The following is a 13,212-nucleotide window of genomic DNA, read 5'->3' as shown; positions in this document are numbered from 1 at the left end:
ATGTCCTCTCTAAATGTGCAAACCAACAGTCGTGCCCACCCTGAAGCCCCGGCACGATGCTGAGTCAGACTCGGTGACCCCTCAGGTTGGCTCCTCAGTCACCTTGCGATGCGAAGCCCACGGCTTCCCCGAGCCTGAAGTCACGTGGTACAAGAATGGGCTCCAGTTGGCTGCAGGGAACGGACTAAAGATGGATCAGTACCAGCTGGAGATAATAGGAGTCCAGGTCAGACTCATCAGATATTTTTTATGACTGCAAACAAAACATAAAAAAGGATTTTAAGGGGTTTTCAACAGCGTGCTGATGTGTAATGTATACATATTTTCACTGCACTCACTGTTCCTTTATCTGGTGCATTTAAAACCCCTGAGATAATTCTGACTAATTCTAACAGGCTGGAGCTGAGATCACCCATCTGAAAGCATTTTAAACCGGTGTTCCAAAAAAAAAAAAAAAAATCGTGAATCCCTTTGGATTATAACTTGTAAAGAAAACACAACTCACAATTTTTTCCTTTGTGGTTACTAGATGGGAGATAGTGGCACGTACACTTGCAAAGTGTCCAATGTGGCTGGACAGGCGGACAGGACCTTTAGGCTGACGGTTCATGGTAAAAATCACTCTGTAGCATTTTGGAACAAAATCGCTATAGACAAATGTCTTTAATGGACTAAATTCTCATAAATATATATTGACAGTTCCACCTGTCCTGGATGGACCTCTTCGAGAGTCTCTAAATTATAGCCTGGGCTCCCACGTGGCTCTGCTGTGTGAGGCCACAGGCGTACCCGTTCCCAGCATCTCTTGGCTTAAAGATGGAACTCCTATTGGTAAGTGGGAGGGAGTGACATGGAAATGTGGAGAAATGTAGACGTGCCAAAGGGTGTCACAGCTAGATTAAGTGGATCTGTGTGGTTTCCAGAAAGCAGCCTGCAGTGGCAGTGGTCTGTTCGAGGCACCAGGCTGGAGCTGGGGCCTCTCAGCCTGTCTCACGCCGGAACATACACGTGTGTGGCCAAGAACAGCGAGGGAGAAACACGAAAAGAGTACACAGTCACCGTGCAGGGTAACGAGGTTTCTTAAAGCATGTGTTATGAGAGAAATGATTTCAAAAGGTGTTTAACAGTAATCTCTGCCCTGCTCAGTCTCCCCAACCATCCTGGACTCTGACCTCCCATCTGAAGTGAGTGCACCCAGAGGAGAGGAGCTGACCCTGGAGTGCAGAGCAAATGGAATCCCCACACCTCGCCTCAGCTGGCTGAAAGATGGAGTGACTCTGGAGGGATCGGATGCCCGTCACATTGCGTAAGTCATTCTCAGGCCCCGCTCTGTCAAGTGTGAAGTAATCATAACAATGGTAAATATTTGAATCGATGAGCAGCCTTCATTAAGGGTTTGGGAAAGTGTCACCGTTAATCAGAAACACAGAGAATGATGTGCACGACGAACAAATGGTTTATAGTGTCTTGCCCGGTTAGATCATGAAAAACTGTAAAAGCAGCTGCTTCACAGCTGTTCGCCAGCTTATGTGGTCACCAGACAGTAAGCGACTGTGTTTATGTATCTGCATGCGACTGTGAGAAAACTGTGGGATGTGGGTGATAATGAAAGAATTACACCGAGGTTCAGATGTGGACAAATAATAGAGAAAAATGGATGTGAAAACAAAGCGTGCTTGTTCTCTGGCAGCGTGACATCTGATGGCAGCACACTGACTTTGCTGCGCCTGAGTCCTGAGGATTCTGGGACGTACACCTGCCTGGCTGTGAATTCGGCCGGCCAGGAGAGCAAAATCTACACCGTCTTTACTCTAGGTTGGTTTTTCACCCCTTAGCTCTGTTTATCTGCGTTAAGTTTCTGAGCGATTTCTTCACAGTCTATTTCATCTGTGGCAGTACCGCCATCTATTTCTGGTGGGACCACCATCCCCAAAGAGGTGCAGGTCACGCAGGACAGCGCTGTGACGCTAGAGTGTCAGGCAGCAGGAAACCCCCCGCCTCAGATCAGCTGGCTGAAGAATGGGCATCCGCTGCTCCTCAGTCCCCGCGCTCGCCTCCTCTCCGGTGACTCTTTGCTGAGGTCAGTTAAGATGATTACAGACTGTGTTGTAAAAAGATTACAGGTTGGTGGATGAGGTCATTCTAAATGTTCTCTTTCTTCATTAAAAAAAAAAGGATTTCTCCTGTGCAGCTGTCTGATTCTGGAGTTTACACGTGTGTGGCACGCAGTCAAGCTGGTCTTGCAGAACTCAGCTATGATGTCCAAGTCCAAGGTACAATCCCAACAGTAGATAACATGAAACAGAACATGCTGGGTCGGAGGGGTTTCACACTCTGCGTTTATGGTCTGCAGTGCCCCCCGGTGTGAATCACGTCGAACCGGTGGAGCCAGTTTCAGTAATCCAGGGATCCTTGGTGACTTTATCCTGTGAAGCACGTGGCGTCCCCCCTCCGACGCTAACATGGATGAAAGACGGACAGCCGCTGTCCCTTCACCGCAACCTGCTGCTGGATGGACAGGAGACAAGACTGCAGCTTCCTGACGTGGCCCCCTCAGATGCGGGCTTTTACAGCTGCGTGGCTAGTAACCAGGCTGGAAGCAGTACCAAGAGCTTCAACCTCACCGTGCTTGGTACGATCACCCTCTTTTTATTTATTTATATCTGCAATAAAGAAAAAGAAAATAAGCTAACACATTTTGCTTTCTAATGCAGAGCCTCCAAAGATAGTCAGCTCCGACTCACCAGAAGAGCTGACCATAGCAGTTAACAGTCCACTTGAGCTGGAGTGCTCTGCTGTGGGAGTCCCACCTCCTACCCTCAGCTGGCTCAAGGATGGTCGGCCCATGGAGAGATCTGATATCGTTCAGCAGGACGGAAACTTTATCAGGATTAGCAAAGTTCAGGTATAAATTACTGACTGTGCGAGCACATGTTCTCCTGAGATTGGCAATTTAAGGTGTAAAACTTTATTTAAGACAATGTATGTCGCTAAGACTTTTTCTAAGCAATCACTCCTGTTAAAAAACAAACAGAAAAACATACCCACTCTTTTTAAACCTTAGTCGTCACTTTAGTTGAGTGTAAATTTTTAAATAAAGCATTGTCATGCAAGAACCACTCAAGCTGATTGATATTGTCTCTTTAAAGGTCGAGGATGCAGGTCTGTACACCTGCTTGGCCAGCAGCCTAGCCGGAGAGGATGGAAAAAACCACTGGGTCCGGGTCCAAGGTGACACAAGCTGTTCTTGGATATTATTCAGCATGGAAGAAATATGTCATGCCCCCCTTTTCCCTTAACTTCCTCCTCTCTTTGCACCTGGTACTGCATGAATAAAGCTCTGTGTGCGATCAGGAATAAAAGTCTGGATTTTTACACAAGTGAAAAACAGACTTGCACCGCTTGTATATCGGCCTCGCTGTTTTGCACGCAATATGACATGCATGCAGCGCAGGGTGCATTTTCTTGGGTTTTTATTGATGGCCTGACTTTAATTTATGAGTGTGCACTACTCACCATTTATTCCACTTGTTAATATTTGAGTAAAATGATGCTTCTATAAATATAATCATACACAATGCAGTTAAGACCTGCCAGACTGCTTAGATCAGTGTTTTCCCAAATTCATGGTGTTTCTTTTCCCCATTCCTATAATTAAGACTCTTCTAGATTATTCAAAACTGTGTGGCACACATTTTTATAGCACTTTTTTTTAGTAATGTCTTTTTTTAAGTGAAAACACATGCTTTTTATATCTGTCCCCGATCTACATTCTGACTTCATCTGTTCCACACGGCCTCATAACTTTACCAAGCTCTTCCTGAAGGAGCACTTCAGGCTCACAGCACTTTTTTTTTCTTTTACTTTCCTTTTGTTGCTGTTATTGTGGATCACATAAATCTTAATGGTCAGTGGTTGTGTTGCAGTACCACCGACGCTCCTTGGCTCCGGTGATGTGAGGACATTGACAGTGCCGGTTAACGGTCACCTCACTCTGGAGTGCCTGGCTGACAGCGACCCTCCTCCACACATAGAGTGGTACAAGGGTGAAACCAAACTGCAGGTGCAGAATGTGAACTCAAATAAGTCATCCACTATTAAAAGTATTGATCTCCTCTTTGACTTGTGTATTCTATCTTTCCTTTCCTTCTGTTGTATCAGCTGGGTGGTCGTATCCAGCAGCTGGCAGGGGGTCAGTACCTGGAGATACAGGAAGTCAGGTCTGAGGATAGCGGCCAGTATAGCTGTGTGGTTACCAACATAGCTGGAAGCAGCAGTCTCTTCTTCACTGTGGAAATTCTCTGTAAGCATACTTGTCATATCTTGTTTTTAAACTGTTGAACTTTTGAACCGTTGACATAAACCCATGACAACCAAATATTTAACTCAGCAAGTTGCCAGTTACTGCAGTTAGTAACTTAAGGTTATGTATATAACCCCGGTTCTCTGAGTAGCATGAGTGAGTGTCTCACTATGGGAACGCCTCCTGCGTGACCTCATCAGAAGCTCAAATACCATTACGCCAGCCCTTACAGGCTGGCTAGGTGACGCCCATGTCAGGAGGGGCCAGTGCCTCCCTATATAATAGGCTGACATAGCGTCAGATGTCATTCAAAACAAGCCCACCTCTTCCTCGCTTCCATAGCAAGGAGGGCGGTCTGGTGAGACGCTCACTCATGCTACTCAGAGAACCGGGGTTATATACATAACCTTAAGTTCTCTTTCATAGCATTCGTTTCGTGTCTCACTATGGGAGAAATACTGACTCCCGGATTGCCAGACATGCCTGTTAAGAAGACAACTGTCCCCAACAGCACTTCACAGGGGAGAGGCCCCCACCCGGGAAGAACCTGCACTGAGGACCGAATGTGCTAGGTTAGGTGCTGTCACATCTAACCTGTAAAACCTAGCAAATGTATGAGGCGAGGTCCAGCATGCAGCTGCACACACCTCCTGAATAGAAACTCCCCTAAAGAGAGCCCATGAGGTTGCCAGACCTCTAGTGGAATGCGCACGTAAGCCAGCAGGGGGCTGAAGGCCCCCGCTAGTATAGGCCAAGGCAATTGCTCCCACTATCCAATGGGAGAGGCGCTGTGTAGACACAGGCTTTCCCATATGAGGTTTAGCCCAGGACACGAACAGCTGGTCACTTTGTCTGACACTCTGGGTTCGGTCCATGTAAATGCACAGAGCACGGACTGGACACAAGGTATGCAGCCGCTGTTGCTCCTCTGAGGAGAAAGGCAGTGGGCAAAAGGCCGGCAGTTCTATAGGGGAACATGCGCCGAAAACCTTCGGGACAAAGGCAGGGTTGAGCCGCATACAGACCCTCGTATTATCCGAGGAGAACTGAATGCATGACTGATGCACTGAGAGAGCGTGGATCTCTCCCACACGTTTAGCAGAAGCTAAAGCAATTAAAAGAGCCGTCTTCAAGGACAGAAATTTCAACTCAACCTGTTCCAGGGGTTCAAATGGGCAACAGGAGAGCGCAGCCAATACTGTGGGAAGGTCCCACGATGGAGCCAATGGCCTAGACGTAGGCAATTTACGCCGTGCACCCTTCATGAAACGGCATATTAAGGGATGCTGGCCAACAGTCTTTCCCTCAAAACCAATATGGCAGGCTGAAATCGCTGCCAAATACACCTTGATGGTGGAGAAGGCTTTACCCTTATCAATCAGGGCCTGAAGAAATGACAGAATCACAGCCACAGAGCACTGAAAAGGGATGGCCTGTGATTCTAAGCACCAGCTTTCAAACACACGCCACTTATGCTCATATAGCGTCCGAGTAGACGATGCTCTAGAACACTGAATGGTGTCGATAACACTATGAGGGAGCCCCACCGTGTTCAGGTTAAACCACTCACGGGCCAAGCCCATAGAGCTAGCCTCTCTGGGTGGGGGTGGAATATTTCCCCCTGTGCCTGAGACAGGAGGTCTCTGCGCAGTGGTAACGGCCAAGGAGGGCCGCACAGCTGCTGAAAAATCTCCGCCAGCCAGTGTTTCCCTGGCCAGTGCGGGGCTATCAGGATCATATAGTGACTTCTCTCCCTCACTCTGGCCAGAGTTGGAGAAATGAGGGCCACTGGGGGAAAAGCATAGAGGAGGGTTCTCGGCCACTCGTGAGCTAGAGCATCCACCCCGAGTGGAGCTCTCTGATCGTGCAGCGAGTAAAACAGGGGACACTGAGCATTCTCCCTGGATGCATAAACGTCCACGGTCGCCTGACCGAATCGCAGCCAGATCTGCTTCACCACCTCCGGGTGAAGCTTCCAGTCCCCATACAGCGGGTTGCCCCTGGAGAGAAGATCTGCTCCAAAGTTCAAGATCCCCGGCACGTGAGTTGCTCTCAGTGACAGCAGGTGGACACTGCTCCAGACTATCAGTCTGTGTGCCAGCGTGTGTAACTTGGGGGACCCCAGACCCCCCTGTCTGTTGATGTAGGCCACAACGGTGGAATTGTCCGACCTCACTAAAACATGATGACCTCTCAGCCAAGGGAGAAAGTGTTTTAGTGACAGGTGAACCGCCAGCAGTTCCAGACAGTTTATGTGGGCGGAGCGCATGTGAGGGCCCCATTCCCCATTCTGCCCTCGTGGGTGGCCCCCCAGCCGGAAAGAGAGGCATCTGTGGAAATCACCTTCCTGGCTGAAACTGCCCCCATGGCAACGCCCTGAGACAAGAAACCTGGCCTCTTCCACTCGCGGAGAGCGAGTGAACAGTCTGCAGAGACTCTCACGCGACGGTGGCCGTCTCGGTGAGGGTCCAGTCCCCGCGAGCCCACCCAGCGCTGAAAGCCTCTCATGTGCAGGCGTCCCAGTGTTATCGCCACTAGAGAAGAAGCCATCAGACCGAGCAGCCTCTGGCACTGTTTGAGGGTCACTGTGTTGCCTCTGCGAAACAGTGCAAGGGATGACTGTATGGCCGCCGTTCTCTCCGGGGACAGAAAAGCCCTCACCCGAAGGGAGTCTAGGCTGAGCCCTATGAAAGTAATGCATTGAGTTGGCGTCAATGAGCTCTTTTCCACGTTTATCTGGAAACCCAAACTCTCCAGATGGTGTATGAGAGCATTTGTGTGACAAGTCGCTCTCTGGCGGGTTGGTGCTGCCACCAGCCAATCGTCGATGTACGTGGCCACCCGAATGCCCTTTTTCCTGAGCGGGGCCACTGCTGCCTCGGTGCATTTCACAAACACCCTTGGGCTCAGTGAGAGACCAAAAGGCAGGACTACAAACTCGTAAGCCATCCCCTGGAAAGCAAATCTCAGATACTTTCGGTGTGGGAGATATATGGGGATGTGGAAATAAGCATCCCTCAGGTCGATTGATGTGAACCAGTCGCCCGCTCGTACAAACCGTAGCAGTGAGGCGTGCATCAACATCCTGAACTTGTATGTCCTCAAATGCCGGTTCAGGGCACGGAGATCCAGAATGGCTCTCATCCCCCTCCCCCCTTTCTTTGGCACAAGGAAATACCTTGAACAAAATCCGCTGTGCATTTCCTCGGGAGGGACAACTCTTATAGCTCCTTTGTCTCTCAAGGTGGAAATTTCCTCCAGGAGAAAACTGGCAGACTCGCCCGGAGCACGAGAGTAAACAATTTCTTTGAATTGTAGTGGAGCGACACTGAATTGCAGCCTGTAGCCCTTTTTCAATGTCCTCAGCACCCATGCTGACTGAGTGCAGGTGGCCCAGCTCTCCATGTGGAGAGACAGAGCGCTCACCGGCCACTCCACCGAATATGGCGTTTTGGCGCCCCCTTGTGGTCGCAGCGCGAAACACACGCCATTTCGGCGTCCCGTCACCTCCGTCACAGGCGAGCGAGGTGACGGGCTCATCTGCATCATCACAGCCGTGGAAATGCGAGTCTCCACGGGCTGCGTTATGGCAGACGGTGCTCCGTTTTTCAGCATGTTTGATTTTCCCATGTGTTTTGCAACACTCGACAGCGCCCTCGGCAAACTGCCTGGATGCGCGTGTCGGGGCTTTTTTAATACAGAATGCATGAGAGAAGTGCTCGTGTGGAACACGTCCCGTTGAACTTGCTCTGGAACGGAGCTGGGAGGCGGGAGGGTGGCCCATGAAGGGGGGAAACTGGGTTCGCTCCCGCCTAGAGGAGAGGCTGTCAGGCCGGCCGCTTCTTCCTCCTCACGATCGCGGCAGCGGGGGGAGGAGGAGGGGCCGCTCGAGGTCTGGCCTGGGGAGACTGCTTCCGAGTCCATGGATTCTTAGGGGCCCCGGCAGCCTGGGGGGCTGCCTGCGTCTTAGGCACTTTGGGAATCCTGAAAGCGGGGACCGGGCGAGACGCTGCCTGCGCGAATGACTGGCGCGGCGCTGCTGGGGTGGCGTGCTGGGCCCTCCTCGGCAGGCAGAGTTTCAGAGCCTCCTCATCTCTCTTTTTCTCCTCACATCTCTTCTGCATGGATGTAACAGCCGCACCGAAGAGACCGTGAGGGACGACAGGGGTGTCGAGGAGTTCCTCTTTTTCCTTAGTCGTCAGGTTGGTGAGCCCGAGCCAGCGTGCTCGCTCCTGAAGAACCATGAGGCCCATGGCTCTCCCAGTAGCCTGTATGGCTACCTTGTGGAGGCGGAGGACGTGGTCAGTTATAACGCAGATTTCTTCCCACACTGTGGTATCTGTGTTAGCTGTCATGTCCTCTTCTAGCTCAGCTTGGTAAGCCATTAGCATAGAAGAGGCGTTGTGGGCTCTTACTGACAGAGCCGCTGCCTTGTAGCACTTATCTGTAAGGCTAGACTGGAAGCGGTCTGCTTTGGAGGGGAGAGATGGGGCCGATGAGGACAGAGACGTCTTCGGGTGAAGATGGCTCGCCACCAACGGCTCCACTTGTGGCATCCGGCGGAGGCCGATAGATTCCATCCCCTCACAATCCAGCAGGGAGCTCCCCACGATGGGGTGTTTCTCGCTGCAAGGTTTTGCTTTCCACGTCACCGCTATCTCATCGAGTAGCTCAGGGAAAACAGGCAACACATGCTTCCCCGTCTTTTTCGCCTTCGGCAATTTCTTACCGTCAAAACGAGACTTCACAACCTCTGTTTGTATGGCGGGCCACGGGATGTTGAGCCTAGCGGCTGCGCGCTTGCACATGTCCTGCATGTCGAGATCCAGGGGAGACGGCGGTGTCGGTTTTTCAACCTCGCCGGTAGCCGAGGGCTTTGCAGCCCAGCTGATGCTAGCCAAGGAGGTGGAATCGTCCTCCTCGCCGTCGTCAGACAGCAGGAGCTCCGAGTCAGCCGACTCATCTCCGTCCTCGTTAGCATCTCCTCCCCAGGTGACTCCAGCATCGCGGAAAAACACACGATCTCCGTGTGCCTCCAGCGACGGGAAAGCGGTCGCGATGGGCTGAGGGCCTGCCTCTGCCCAGCTCGGCCCTGGCGTTGCGGCCAAATTATCGGGCATCTCAGTTTCTCCTTGCGCCGCAGCAGCCTCACACAGCAAAGGGTCGCCGCCCGACAGGTTAGCCCGGCGAGCTAGCCTGCGGCGGAGTAGTTTGCGTGGGGAAGCCGCGCAGTGGATACAGTCGTGTGCAGGCGTCAGGGCAGCCTGAGCGTGAGATAAGCCCAGGCATGCCGCACACACGGGGTGTGTATCTCAGGCAGAAATCTTCTTGCCGCAAGGACAAAGTTTTGCAACTTCGTTGGCCGTCGTAGCCATGGTTAGCTAGAGGGTTGCGCACGTTAGCGAGACTGACACTGAGTGCGGAGAATATTGCTATTCCTCGCTAGCGTGGGGTGAAAAGTGTTGCTACTTTTCTACAGGTATTGCTACCTAATGTGTAAAACCGCTAGCCTCGAAGGGTATTGCTACCTGATGGTGAAGCTAGGAGTACCTTTATTAGCAAAGTGTTGCTACTTCGCTTTCGGAAAGTATTGCTACTTCCCTGGGTGAAAGTATTGCTACTTGGCACCCGCACTAGCCACAGAACAGTATTGCTACTGCTTGTATGCTAGTGGACAACTGAAAAGCTGGGAACAAAGCGCCCGGCGACCGAGTTGTTCACTCGAATCTGTGGACAGTTTAGCTTTAGCACCCAATAGCACAGTTGTCTACAGGCTTCTGTGAGAAGCGAGAAGAGGTTTTTGAATGACATCTGACGCTATGTCAGCCTATTATATAGGGAGGCACTGGCCCCTCCTGACATGGGCGTCACCTAGCCAGCCTGTAAGGGCTGGCGTAATGGTATTTGAGCTTCTGATGAGGTCACGCAGGAGGCGTTCCCATAGTGAGACACGAAACGAATGCTATGAAAGAGAACCAGTCCAAGTTATCAAGGAGAGAGTGAAAGACCAAAGTATACTCCATTCTTTGGAGTCATGCCAAACACTGCAGACAATGGAGCTGCTTCTAAAAAAGTTTTGCAGTAAAAGTGTTAGTGAGCTATGAATGAATGGCACACTGAGCTGCTATTTATCAAGGGGTTGCCACAGTGAATACATCTGGATGCTTTGACTTGTCACAGATGAAAAAACCCCCAAACAGTGGATGACCTTTGTGGTGTAACCCTCTAATTCAGGGGTCCCCAATCCCAGTCCACGAGGGCCGGTGTCCCTGCAGGTTTCAGATGTGTCCTTGATCCATCACAGCTGATTTAAATGGATACATTACCTTCTCAACATGTCTTGAAGTTCTCCAGAGGCCTGGTATTGAACTAATCATGTGATTCAGGGACAACGGCCCTCGTGGACTGGGATTGGGGACCCCTGCTCTAATTGATCCAGTCTCGGAATAAGACAAATGCAAGTACGATACCTCGTGAGCCCCTGAGGCTGGGTTTCTGTCGCCTCCTGGTGTCAAACCGGGGACCTACATGTAAGGCAAATGTGTTAACCACTACACCACGGAGCCACTAGTTTCTGAAATGCCTGTTAGAAAAAACAAACAAATGTTTAAAAGAGCTAAAAGAGCTGTCACTTTAATACATTATCATGACTTATTTTGAACTTCCATAAGAAGGTCATAGATACATGCAAAGAGTAGCTAGTTGTAGCTGAGGCTCTGCAGTACAATAGAACAGAAGCCTAATTAATTGTCCGAGGTGGAAATGATCAGACACCCCACAGTATGATATTATCACAGTTCTTCACAATGCAATACTAGTGTGATGTGCTGAGTGCTGAATATTGCACATATATTGTGATTTATCCCCTTTTTCATCTGCTAATCATGTTATCAAAGTTACACTTTTTATCCAACAAGATAAAGTTATCTCAAGTCATTTTTCCTGCTGGATAATGAGGTTGTCAAATATACCAACACTGCTACTGAAACCTGCCATAAATGTTTCTATAAGACGGAGTTAGTCTACTATTATTCTACTATTTTATTCTACTATACTGTTATATTTACTATTATAACTGATAATACATCAACTGGGGTAACTCTGGGATAAAGATGACATATTTGACCTCAGCAGCATTCCTGCTGTATAGGAATAAAACTAAAATACAACCAACTGGCAGTCCATTGAGTTGAGTCCCCTTGAGTTTTGCTCATTAACAAAGACTCAGTCAGACTGTTGGCAACCTGTCTGCAACAGACTGCAACTGTTTGCACAAAGTTTGGGCGACATGTGCAATCACTTTGTGAGAAACCAATCAAATCTCTGTGTTGTATTAATTTAGAAAGGTGGTAAGTAACTTTGTACTTGCATGTGATCCAGATTCCTAAATATTTATATGTGTGAGGACTAATAGAGATGAAAGAGAAATTCCCCCGTCGTATTTCAACTTTTAATGCTGCCACTTTTTTAAGGTTGACTGTAGGTGGGTAGCTGGAGCAAAGTTCAAGAAGTTTATTTAGGAGGCTGAGTAAAGAATTAGAAGTAACATGTGGTAACATGTAACATCATCATTTGAAGAGAGCTTAAAAAGAGCCACCTACTCAAGCAAGTTTCAAGGGAAACCACTGTTTGTGCGTTTAGGGTGGTTTTAAGGGAAATAAGTGTTTGGTGTGTCGTTCAACATTCATGTCTGGGGAGAAAAAAAAGAGTTTTATATGCTAAACACAACAAGATTCTGTCTCTTTACTTCCAGTACCACCTGTAATAAAGGAGAGCAGCTCAGTGGTGACTGTACATATTGGCCAGGATGCAGTTTTACCCTGTGAAGTCAAAGGCGACTCCTCACCTGTGGTCATGTGGAGGAAAGACGGCTTCCCCGTGCGTCAAGATAACAATAAGTACGTCCTGAGATTTCTCACAGGTGTCTGTAATTGTATACGTCACACTCGACTGTATCTGTCGAACACAGACGCGGTGTATCCCCAACTCATTCATCTTTCGTGCATTTCAGATACACCATATTATCCGAGGGCTCGTTGCGCGTACATGCAGCTCAGCTGAATAACGCTGGTCGCTACTACTGCACCGCGTCCAACCAGGCTGGCTCAGATCACCGAGGAGTGGATCTTCGTGTGTTTGGTAAAGACAGTATAAGCAGTACTTAGCTTATGAAGATTTTGGGGATGCCAGCAGATTCAGTTTTTAGCACAATTTTTTATTGTTATAACAGCTTAGCTGAAGGTCTTCTGTGTCTTATTAGTGGGTCCCTCAATCAGTCCGGGTCCATTCAACGTGACAGTAACCACTGGTATCAGAGCCCTGCTTAGCTGTGAGGCTGCAGGTATACCTTCTCCTAAAGTATCCTGGAAGAGGAATGGCACTCCCCTGGATATCAGCCAGCAGCCTGGTGCATACAGGTATAGACAAAGCTATGCCTGTACGCTTCAAATACACAATTGGTATGCAGTACAACTCGTACAGCTATAAAAACTTCAAAGCTGATGCAGTTCTGCTTATCTGTTCAGGTTACTGTCCTCAGGGTCTCTGGTTCTTTTGTCCCCAGCCAATGAGGATGAAGGTTATTTTGAGTGCACTGCAGTCAATGATGTTGGAGAGGAGCGCAGAGTCATCGAGGTCATCCTGCAAGGTATTGATTTAAAGTGTTGTGAAAATCAGCCGGCTGTAGAATGCTGTTTCAGATAATTCAGCCCACAAATTTGCTGTTCTCTCCCGTAGTCCCTCCATCTATTGAAGATGATGTTACGGCAGTTAAAGCTGTGAAAATGTCTCCTGTCGTGTTGCCTTGTCACATACAAGGACGCCCAATGCCCACTGTCACCTGGACAAAGGGTGGAGCCAAACTGAGCTCCAGAGGAGGAAGCTACCGCATCCTTCCCACTGGTAAAGCA

General features: G+C 49.3%; 1 protein-coding gene across 1 annotated transcript in view; it reads left to right on the top strand.

Annotated features, from left to right (window-relative positions):
* The window catches only part of hmcn2 (hemicentin 2), a 51,050-nt gene that overhangs the window by 27,723 nt on the left and 10,115 nt on the right, over positions 1–13,212 (top strand). The window contains exons 40-57 of the mRNA XM_040019415.1: positions 30–226; positions 530–611; positions 700–831; positions 924–1,067; positions 1,147–1,306; positions 1,691–1,815; positions 1,897–2,080; positions 2,176–2,273; positions 2,354–2,632; positions 2,715–2,905; positions 3,150–3,231; positions 3,927–4,063; positions 4,162–4,303; positions 12,057–12,201; positions 12,315–12,442; positions 12,564–12,720; positions 12,829–12,950; positions 13,040–13,204. Of these exons, the coding sequence (XP_039875349.1) occupies positions 30–226; positions 530–611; positions 700–831; positions 924–1,067; positions 1,147–1,306; positions 1,691–1,815; positions 1,897–2,080; positions 2,176–2,273; positions 2,354–2,632; positions 2,715–2,905; positions 3,150–3,231; positions 3,927–4,063; positions 4,162–4,303; positions 12,057–12,201; positions 12,315–12,442; positions 12,564–12,720; positions 12,829–12,950; positions 13,040–13,204 (2,670 nt within the window). The remainder of the gene's footprint in view (positions 1–29; positions 227–529; positions 612–699; positions 832–923; positions 1,068–1,146; positions 1,307–1,690; positions 1,816–1,896; positions 2,081–2,175; positions 2,274–2,353; positions 2,633–2,714; positions 2,906–3,149; positions 3,232–3,926; positions 4,064–4,161; positions 4,304–12,056; positions 12,202–12,314; positions 12,443–12,563; positions 12,721–12,828; positions 12,951–13,039; positions 13,205–13,212) is intronic.

This window comes from Simochromis diagramma, unplaced genomic scaffold, assembly GCF_900408965.1.
Source record: "Simochromis diagramma unplaced genomic scaffold, fSimDia1.1 OVJJ01000822.1, whole genome shotgun sequence".
Lineage (NCBI taxonomy): Eukaryota > Metazoa > Chordata > Actinopteri > Cichliformes > Cichlidae > Simochromis > Simochromis diagramma.
Note: the sequence above shows the minus strand (reverse complement) of the source record. Positions and strands in the feature narration are given on the sequence as shown.